Source organism: Pseudorasbora parva, chromosome 4 (assembly GCF_024679245.1).
Source record: "Pseudorasbora parva isolate DD20220531a chromosome 4, ASM2467924v1, whole genome shotgun sequence".
NCBI classification, from domain to species: domain Eukaryota; kingdom Metazoa; phylum Chordata; class Actinopteri; order Cypriniformes; family Gobionidae; genus Pseudorasbora; species Pseudorasbora parva.
Window position 1 is genome coordinate 20,709,195 of NC_090175.1, and position 11,259 is coordinate 20,720,453.

Genomic DNA, 11,259 nt, shown 5'->3' on the forward strand with positions numbered 1-11,259 from the left:
ATCGCTCATTGGCAGCTCAACATATCACCCATTTGAAATCATCAGAAAACACAAGGCTCAGGCAGTTTGTTTTATTATAAAATGTGCAACATGAAATGAGCAGAGCATGGACTTGTACAAAAACTATTGTATTATTTACGGAGATCACATTCCTTACATTGCTGGATTATAGGTTTTTTATGAATATGAAGATTTTAAATCACTTCTGTTATATTATTAATAACAGTGCATATAGATTAAAGAATTAGTTTATATCAGTATTTTTATGGCAAATCTTAGTGTCCACCTGAGGGAATTGTTTAAACAGCAAGGATTGTTGATTCAAGTCTACCTTGGGACAACACTGTCAATCATAGAAATGTACCCAATGCCATTTAGTGATTCAGTCAATATTATAGTCAACTCAAGGTCTGCCTTGCCAAATATAACTAATGTGGTGCATAAGTGCGGCTTTGCTTTCTCCACACCTTTATCATGACAAAGTTTAGCTGTTAACAGAAGTTATATTAAAGCAAGCCTGTGCAGGGGTGGCACTGTTTATGAAGGGTTATTATTCTGCAACCTTTGAATCTTTGGATGCTCAGGACTGGGGTATAAAAAAAGTGAATTATTAAAATCAGAATGAACAACTTTTATATTAAAATCTTTATGCCGTGTGCATATGTTGTAGAGGAATGTTAAATTCTTTTGCACCCACGTTTGTGGGATGTTACACGTGTTTCCGTGTGCGTTTGCTGTTGTTAAGCAACTATTATTACAACATAAATTGAGTCGTAAACTAATTTTTCCACAACAGAATGTGGATAACATACATCAGCATCAGTAGTCATTTGCTGTTCAAACATTAAATGGGAAATGAGCAACAAAAGCAGAACTGATCACTACTCAGAGTACCGTTGCAAACAAAACAAATCACCATTTACTGAATATTCTAGCTTCACAATGGAAATGTTACATTATTGTACAATATGCCCTACCTTTGTAACCCCAGCCAATCGGTGTTGGATAACATTTTAGAATGCTGCATATGAGACCTCTGAAGGATTCTAGGTCATTCAGCTAACAGTAGTGTTCAGAGTTCATTGTGTTGCAATCCATTTTGGGAAATCTTATTTGTCAAATCCTGCAAATGTTTCTTCATCTAAAGAAAAAAAGCATCATGGCATTAGTACAGATTTTAAAACACACTGCACAACATATTTTTCTGCATGACTTTGTTAAAATAATAATAATAAAAAGCCAAAAAGTACAATCACCCAAAAAACAACATTACTCTAAAACCCAGTTTGAAGCTCTACCTTGTATCCCATTTCTCGTGCTTTCTCAGCAAGTGTGTTGTATTTCTCTTTGTTTCTCATGATGTGGTCTTTGTCTCCCAGGGCTTCCACATGCTTCAGTTTCTGATGAGACAGTTCCAGCTGCTCCTGATAGTGCTGGTGCTTCTCCACCTTTGTTTCAAAGTGTCTAAGTTCCTCCTAAATTAGAGAAAAGAAAAAAAAATCAATACACTAGATAAAGCATATTATGCAAAAGCTTGTGTTTGTAAGGCAACGCATACTGAAACTTAATTGAAATGCAATATTTAGCAGCAACATTAGCCTTACAGAAGATATTCAGGCTATGACAAGCAAAACTTACTTTAAGAGAATCAAGTTCGTCTTCACTCAGATTAGATCGTTTTGCCATTTCCCAAAGTTCTATAACTCTTGGCTCCTTAAATTCTGCATAGGGAATGATGCATGTATATGAGAGAGAGAGAGAGAGAGAGAGAGAGAGAGAGAGAGAGAGAGAGAGAGAGAGAGAGAGAGAGAGAGAGAGAGAGAGAGAGAGAGAGAGAGAGAGAGAGAGAGAGAGAGAGAGAGAGAGAGAGAGAGAGAGAGAGAGAGAGAGAGAGAGAGAGAGAGAGAGAGAGATGAGAGAGAGAGAGAGAGAGAGAGATAAAGAAAGTCACAAGCAATTCATTTGTAAAACACAGATTCAATCTTAGCAAGGTAGCCACCGCTGTCAGCACTGTAACCCTCATGGGTGATCTTGCGGAGTCGTTCAAAGCCCTGGTTAAGGTCCCTCATTCTCTGCTTCAGATCTGCATGTTTCTGATGGAGAACATGTTCCTTCACTTCACCCTCCAGAGGACTGATAACGTTCTTATGGATCTCTGATGAAAAGAAAAAAATTAAGCTGAAGATTGAGTAACTGCACAAGAGATTAAAATTAAAACAGCCTATTTATTAAAGGTGCAGTGTGTAATATTTATGAGTATCTATTGACAGAAATGCAATATAATATACATAATTATGTTTTCAGTGGTGTATGAAGACCTTACAGGGTATCTGCAGGTTTTACCAAGTCAAATTTAACTTTTTAAGACCTTTTTAAGACCATTATGAATAAAATTTAAGACCTATATTGCGCAAAAAAAAAAAAAGTGAACTTATTATTCATAGCTCCATCCCACCAGTATTTTATATATATATATATATATATTATATATATTATATATATATATATATATATATATATATATATATATATATATATATATATATATATATATATATATATATATTTTTTTTTTTTTTTTGTGGTGGTGGTGGTGGTCACTTTCATACTTTTTAATTTTTTTTTCATAATTAGGATGCAAAATTAACATATTATTATGTTAGATGCACAATAGTCACACATGGCAATAAAACAAACAAAATGCATGAATCTTGTTTGGTATTACAAAAACAAAAAAGGCTGGTCCAGTGGTGTGCTATCTATCTTTAATAACACGATCGCTTGGGGTGGGAAATATGACCAACGTCTTAAAAGTAAACCACAGCAATAAGCAATTGCTTAATATAAGTAAAACATTTTCAAGTAATTACGTAATCAAGTAATCGGTCAGTAATAAAATATATACTTATAAACAAATGACAATAGGAAAAATAAATACAACATAAAGATGCATATCTACAAAGAGGAACACCCACCCGTTTTTAGAAATAGGGCTTATTCAACTTCTTTAGACATTAAGCTATGTGGGCAAATGCATTTGTCTCAATGCATGCATTGTTTTAGTTTGGCGGGGTCGCCGCTAGCTTAGCTTAAAATGTATTTCCCCACATATCTAAATGTAGCAAAGTAGAATAAGCCCTATTTCTAAAAAAGTTGGAGTGTTCCTTTAAGTGTAAGTGCTGTTTTCCCCGTTTGTGTTGTTAAGCTATATTAATTTGCTTTGACTTTGAGAACTTACTAATGCCTAGATCCAGTACTTACTGACACTTCCCAAACTTTTTAACTCAAATCAGGATATAGACATATGCATAATGTGTATATTTGATCGTTCAAAGAGTAACATTAGGCTAAAGAGCCTAGAAATAACACATTCAATACACTCGCGCGAGCGCTGACAGACAGCAAACACACGCAGCCTGACATCGGAGTTTGGAGTTTACTGTTATTAACTCTATTTAGTGCAATCGGGTATATGATACTTTTATTTGGTCATTATGCAAGATGGTGAGAAAGAGTCGCAAGAACCGTCAGACTCAGCTGAAGAATAAAATCCGTTTTATGCGTCTGTCTGTGGGGTAACGATCAGAAAGAGGCTCGTGCCAATAACACGAAAGCTGATTGGCTGCAATATCAGATGCATGCTTGTCTAATTTGTAGTTGTAATCGAGTGAACAATAGTTGGTCTAGCGAAAGAAAGAACTACAAACACCACGGAACAAACACACACACACACACACACACACACACACACACACACACACACACACGTGCTCGTGCTGCGGGAGGCGAGAGCATTTCAATGAGGTAGCGTTACATGGACGTAGGAAAATTAAGACCTGTTTAACATTATTTAAGACCTAGAACGCAATGCTTCCGCGAATTTAAGACTTTTCAAGGCCTTATATTTTGATTCTGAAATGTAACACTTTTTAAGACTCTAAGGGACCCTGCCTTACATAATGAATCATTATGTTTTTATGAGCTAAGAATGAGCCATTTCTTTCTACATACCCCGCAGGTCATTTTGTGCCATTACAGGGCTTGACATTAACACTTATCCTCTTGTCTGGGACAAGTGGATCTCTTGAAGGGGCAAGTGAAAGAGAATTTTACTTGCCCGATGGACAAGAGCCTGATTAAAATGCCAATAACAACAAAATAACTAGCGAACCACCAAAATGCAAGAATGATTCTGCATTAATTTAGTGTAAGTGGTGAATGATGGTGGATAATATTATATAATGTTTAATGAACTGACGATAAGTAACAAGTTCAACAAGTGAGTGGCGCTGCTCACACAGAGAAACTGCGGTAAACACTAAAAAAATAAACATATAATACAGTTAAAAAACATCACACAACCAAGTGTACTGTTTTCCTGAATACCATCACGACTGAAAATAACATTTCACATGACAGTTCCATAAACAGTTAATTAACATTAAGTAACTTACATTTTAGATGCAATATTGAGTTTTTTTTAAATATTTCTGCAGCGAAAATAGTTCCAAACAAAGATTCCAAGCAACAAAGTTCCAAACAGCAGAGCCATACGCCTCTCATAGCAACAGTGTGTTACTAAATGATTCAGCTTTTGAATGAATCGGTTGAATCAAAGATTCAATGACCTGTTCGTAAACGACTGCCTCATTCTTGAATGAATCAGTCGTTTGAATTAATGACTCAATGACTCACTCATTAAGACTCGCCTGCTGCCACCTACTGTTGGTTTAGTTTCATGTTTATTTTTTATTTTTTTTAAATACAAATCTCAAAACATTATTTAATGCAGTTGTAATTGTTATTAAAACTAAAAACAGTAGTCTTCACATTAATTAAATATACACCGATATGACTTGTGCACATGTTTCAGTGTGTCAGACAGCACGAGACTGCAAGGAATTGTTTTCGCAAGTTATTGCCTTTAATAACTCTTTTAACTAAAAACTAAATGGGGCGTGTTTCCCAAAAGCAGTATAAGCCAACTGTGTTAGCAAGTTCTGTAATTACTAACACAGTTAAGCGATTCAGGGTTTCCCAAACCATAGTTCCAACAGTCACAAACAAACAGCATAAATTTGTGTCTTTGGAACTACATCTCTCGACCTGCGATTAGAAGCATAGTTTCTTGTTAGTATGACATGCAGACTTAAATAGATGATGCTCATGGGGCCACAATAAGCAAGCTAGCATGTAGTACATTTCGTATCTTTCTTTTCGTTTAACTATACATACCATTTAATCCTATATTTTCATTATATCCATATACATACCATTTTATTCTATATTTAAAAAGTGTCAAATCAGCAGCATTTTTGCACGTGCGTAGTATGGAACCCACAATGAATCAAACATCAAATTAAAACAATACACTGAGGAACAAAAATAGTGAATTACTACTTGTCCGTTACAGCAGAAATTATACTGGGGAGAAAACTGCTGACTAAAAGTGCATCTCATAATTAAAAATGAACAGATTTTTGTTATTTGTGTAAGTGAATTAAAATAATCGGACATTGATTACGATATTTTTAAATATTCAGCCAAATGTATTACTCCACCACCTTTGTGATGTCATTAATGTTATTTCTTTATTGTTAAATCAACATGGTTTAAAAGACGTAGGTCCCAGTATGGTTACTATTATGGTTGTGTGACTACTAACTAAAGGGATAATTCACCCAAAATTAAACAGAGAAACGAACAGTATTTGTTATTTTTTACCTCACATCAGACAAATTTCATCAAGTACTCCCCAGCACCATTAATTCTGCAGAAAAAGGTCAAAATACCAGCATGATCATAGAAATATAATAGTAGATCCGTCATTCGACCGATCCATGCAGACAGTAATGAAGGACTCTATATCTATGATCGCACCTCTATTTTGACCTTCTCTGGCATATTAATGGCGTTGGGAATACTAGATGAGATTCGTCTAATATGAGGTAAAAAATATAACACAAACACAATACTGTTCGGTTTCTCGCAGAAAACGGTTGTTTTCTCAATGGAGACATCAATGTGTCGCCACGAACTGCAAGGTTTTATATGGATTTGTATGTCTGACATGCATTATACGACTGACACAGCAAAAGTTCGAGTTAAGAAACAAACACACCTACATTTTTGATGCCCTGGGGGTAAGCAGATAAACATACAATTTACATTTTTGGGTGAACTATCCCTTTAATTTCTCCAACATTATTACACGGCTCTGTGAAATACTTGATTCTGATTGGTCAATCGCGCATTCCAGCGGTATGTTATTTCCAGATAACACCCGCTCATACGGGTACTACGAGTTATCTTGACCGGTACTACTTCTATGCTTAACGCTGGCGCCATCTTGTGGCTTAAACAGTCGTGGGTTACAATGGAAGACATCAAGGCAGGTTTCCTTTATAAAGTTTTTAATATAGATCTTTTTCTTACACAAACGCATCGATTCGAATCAGAAGGCTCTATTAACCCATCGGAGTCGTGTGGAGCACGTTATTTGACGGACAGCTGCATTTTTTATGGACTTCAAACACAACTACAACAACTGCTGGGATTAACGTTAGCCTGGACTTTTTAAATATAACTCCGATTGTATTTGTCTGAAAGAAGAATGTCATATACACCTACGATAACTTGAGGGTGAGTAAATCATAGGCTTGGTTTCATTTTTGGGTGAACTAACCCTTTCAGCATTTATTTGATAGATAAAGGCTTAAAGCAGGTTGGAACTGTTTTCCTTCGCGGAAGCTTTGTGTAAGAGCTAATCAAATATTTAATCTCGAGACAATATTTTGTGTCTAATAATTATTTATTTGAGACTAGTAGCCGTGTAATAAGCGGGATAATGATTATTTATTATCCCGCTTCGCGTCGGGGTCCTGATCACTCTGTCGGGGTTTATTCTGCGATAACAACCAGCTGGGTGTACATTATCCCTTACATACATCATACTACAGTGGTTAAAGTGGCGAGTTACATCATTGTATGGGAAATCGTTGTACAATGGACAAAATCAAGTTGCACCCTAGATTTTTTTCTTGTTCGAGAATGTGTTTTACTGAGATGTAAGTCACAATAGGAAAGAAAGATTATCGCATTTTGGATAGTCCACTTCATACAATTAGAGGTCCTATGTTATGATTCTATGAGATATATCTATATGCACTAAACACGACAAAACTCTTACCTTCTGTCCGGCTGACAGTGTCCATGACAATGTTATACTCATTGATTCTGTCTATGTGGTGCTTGAATTCTCTCTGAAGGGTCTGGAGTTCCTCATCAGAGAACTTTCCAGAAGTCTTGGCCTGACGATCAAAGGTTGAAAAGAACATTTAAGCAAAGTTAGTAATAAGTGAGCAAGTCTGTAAACCTGCAAATGAGTAACACATTCACAATCTAGTGGTTGTTTTGTAACATCAGTTACCTTGTTCCACAGCTTGTCCAGCCTTGGGTCATCAAATGTATCTCCCTCTTTAACATCGTGATCTTTCAGTCGGTTGCTGTCCAATGTCCGGGTGTCTTTTTTACCATCCATTCCATACTTTGCCAGAATAACTGTTCAAGTTGCAATACGAAACGTCAACATAGAACTGTGTGTGTCAAGAATTTTCATGTCATACTATAAAAATCAAACAAAAAGAGTCAATTCATACTATTAAAACTGCGTCTGAGCTTGGCTTCTCTCTCCCCATCCTCGTCCAACCCTTCTGCTTTCAGTTTTTTCCACTGAAGTTCATCTTTCTCCTGGATCTTCAAGTCACTGTGCAGTTCTGACAGCCTTACGGGTGCAAGCTGCATCTAAAGCAGAACAGTTGATGGACAGAAGAATAATGTTCAAGAGCAGTAATTAAATACTATATTGAGATTTAAATACATTGACACAGGAAGGACAATCACAACATCTGATAACTGGTCAAAACAATATTCATAGATAGTATATTTTTAATCTGTCAAATCACTTACCCTTATTGCCTTTTCCCAGATCTGATTAAGTTTGGCAATCCTGAATTCCACCTGATTATTGCTTTTATCAGATGCCTTTTGTTCATTCATTTCTTTCGAGTACTTTCCCGCCATTGCTCCAATAACCAACAAAGAAATCAAAATGAAAAACTTCATTTTCATTCTGACACACGATAAACGAATTATAAAACAATGCGTAAGTGAGTAATGTTTTCTAGAGCATCTGCAGCTCTATTCAGGAAGCGCTACGAGAATCAGACGGCGTTCACATGCCTGAATTCCAGCTTCGCAGTGCATCATGGGTATTGGAGTTTTACATTTCTTAGACTTCCGCCTTTTGGAACGAGGGACGCGGCATTTAAAGACTTCAAAGCCCACACAGCGCTGCTTTACTCCATAACTAGTAACTACGGGATTTGAGCAAATGAGATCAAACCACGCAGTGGGAAGCCCACTAGCAACCATATAATGGCTTGCTTATTGAAACCGCCCACAAGATTAGATTTTAAATCACAAACACAGACATCCCAAACGTGTAATATTCATTTTTAATGACTGAGTATTAGACCGTCTGCTGGACTTCAAATAAAATAAAATCCAATACATGTGATGCGAAAAACAGCCATTATTGTCAGCTCTAACAGGGTTGCTAGATGTGTGGACACTCTTTTGCAATCTGTCTTCCTTAAGGCTGCTACCTATAGCCTACTGCAATTTGTCTCTGACAATTTTCCCAATTAGAATGCTAGTAGTAGTACCCTACTTATCAGCTTTCTAATATTGGAGACGATACAATGATTGATATAGCAAACAGAATCAAACCAATTAATTCGCTATAGGCTACAAATGACTGAATCAGGACACTCAATGGCAGGACAAAACCTGTAATATGTATTCATGGTGTCATCATCACCTTGACACTGGATCTTTCAGAGACCTCTTGTATACAAATTTACTGACTGCTTCCTCCTTATTACAGTTTATCCTGTTCTATGTTATATTGCAAATGCTTGCTGATACAGCATACAATTGAGCTAATGAGATAAATGCAGTAAGAATTAGCTAAAATTTCTAATCCTGTTTGTAATATTTAATTTAGACATAACCATTTGAAAACCACATACTCATGCAAATCATGTTAAAGTGATTGATTAAAACTGAAGCCTACTTCAAGATATGTTAAAAATATGTTAAGTAAAATATGAAATCACTTATGGAATCCCTGAAAAAATATGAAGTAGATTTTGTAATGCAGACACACAGTGTTGTAAAGGCAGTTAATTGATCATGTGTGGTTGCACCATCTTTGCTCACTGTCACGCGTTTAGTCATTGACCTTTGATTCTACTCAAAAGACCTTTTAAATGCAGTGTAGTACAAACTGTCTCTATACAAAGTAAATGAGCTGCGTAAGTAAAGGCGTTTTAATTTGCTAAGACAGTCTGTAGTCACCCACTTCACTAAAACTTGTTGTTGTGACTAACCATTTAATTATTCTTAATTTGATATTGGTTATATTTTAGAATAATTAATAATACATCCAATTTCAGTATGGTAAAATTATATTTATGAACTAATTAATAGGTCTGAAACTATTTCCTCCCCCCACCAAACTTCAGTTATTTGTCCTCTGCATGAATTAGACCAGATCCTTATGCAGATTATCAAAAATACCTCTTTAATGTATTTTTGAGTATAAAGAGGTTTTCTTAAAAGTATATATTTCATGTTCACTGAAGATGTCCTGTATTACAATAACATATCCTTTTTTAACATATTTTTTTGTAACCTTAATTTGAAAAGCCATTTTATCCAAAATGAAGTCTTATTTCTTATAATTATGTTATAAAATAAATATCACTTTCATCAGAGTTCCATGACTGAAAACCTAAAAGAATTATAAACAGAGATATCAAGCATTTCTTGATATACTATATCTGTTTCTATGATTCCATTATGTTTTCATATGGAACTGATTGGTTTACGCTCACAGATGGTTGCAGTGGTTCTGCACTTGGCATTTTACCATTAAGTTCATTTGTATAAACAGAGTATTTTGCCCAATGTCTGCACTCAGCAATCCTGGGGAAAAAGCTGATTATGTAAGCTCATTTGGTTGCATGAAAAGTAAATATAAATCAAAGTTATTCATGACTTGCAATAATGCAGTTGCTCAGATAAATTCATCATTATCTTTCATGTTCTAAAGTGAACACTTTTCTTCCTTTATGTTGTATTTTTTTCATGTATAGTGTTATTAATGAATACAAGCAAAGAGCACCGAGCAGGGAAACCGGAGCCTAAAGCGATTCCAATTACATAAAGTTTGATGCTTTTCTCGGTTTCTCGACCTTTTAATGTAGTTCAGATTCCATTAAAGTGCAGCAGAGATGGTCAAAGGCCTTTGTGTTCTGCTGCCAGAGACATCAGTGGGTGCATCAAGCCTAATGAATACACTCAATCACAGACAACGGGAACAAACACGGTCATTAAGCGAGCAAACATCACATTTAAGGACGTTCTCCTCCATCCATTTGTCTTCATTTAAACAGGTCAGGGAGGATTCTTCGGTGAAGTCGAGTCCTTCTTTTCAGAACATTATGACATTATAGAGCTGTAAGAGGTGATGGGGATCAGCCTCTCTCATTTACATAGCAACACACGCTAATGGCTACTGCTATTTAACAGTTTCTCCATATCTTTTAGGCAGAACATTCACCCAGGGTTTCTAGATATCAAGCCATAAACCTTCTGATGATACCCTCAGGATCTGAACCATAAAGATGATAAGAACTTGAATGTGTCAGTTTGGAGAACAAATTGACCAGTATATTGTGTTTTGGATGCTGGTGTCCTTACCAGGCTTAACCAGCTTTACAGACATGTTATGCTTCACCAGCTAGACCAAACTGGCACAAACCAGTTCTTAAAAATAATGGTTCTTTATTGGCATTGTTTGAAAACCTTTAATATTCATGGAACCTTTCCATTTCACAAAAGGTTCTTCAGATTATTAAAATTCTTAAAGGGACATTTCACCAAAAAAAGGTAAATTGTCAACCTGTATGAATTTCTTTCTTCTGCTGAACACAAGAGAAGGTAACCAAACAGTTGGACCCCACTGACATACTATTTTTGAAGTCAGTGGGCCTCATCAACTGGGCATTAAAGGGTTAGTTCACCCCAAAATTAAATTGATGTCATTAATGACTCACCCTAATGTCGTTCCACACCCATAAGACCTCCGTTCATCTTCAGAACACAGTTTAAGATATTTTATATTTAGTCCGA

At 35.9% G+C, this 11,259-nt stretch overlaps 1 protein-coding gene across 1 annotated transcript; it reads right to left on the reverse strand.

Annotated features, from left to right (window-relative positions):
• Positions 1 to 56: 56 nt before the first annotated feature.
• On the reverse strand, positions 57 to 8,251 carry lrpap1 (low density lipoprotein receptor-related protein associated protein 1). Its single transcript, XM_067441265.1, has 8 exons — positions 7,969 to 8,251; positions 7,659 to 7,803; positions 7,430 to 7,560; positions 7,190 to 7,310; positions 2,000 to 2,155; positions 1,639 to 1,721; positions 1,299 to 1,475; positions 57 to 1,141 (listed from the first exon to the last, which is right to left on the reverse strand). The coding sequence occupies exons 1-8, from the start codon at positions 8,128 to 8,130 to the stop codon at positions 1,073 to 1,075; spliced, it is 1,044 nt and encodes a 347-aa protein (XP_067297366.1). The 5' UTR covers positions 8,131 to 8,251; the 3' UTR covers positions 57 to 1,072.
• Between the last annotated feature and the right edge of the window lie 3,008 nt (positions 8,252 to 11,259).

What these genes read in the sequence shown, in the direction of transcription:
- lrpap1 (XM_067441265.1), bottom strand. Translation starts at nt 8,130, where the DNA reads ATGAAAATGAAGTTTTTCATTTTGATTTCTTTGTTGGTTATTGGAGCA. An exon ending in TCTGGGAAAAGGCAATAAGG is followed by an intron (nt 7,804 to 7,968) that starts GTAAGTGATTTG and finishes GTTCTGCTTTAG; the next exon opens with ATGCAGCTTGCACCCGTAAG. An exon ending in TGGACAAGCTGTGGAACAAG is followed by an intron (nt 7,311 to 7,429) that starts GTAACTGATGTT and finishes TTTGATCGTCAG; the next exon opens with GCCAAGACTTCTGGAAAGTT.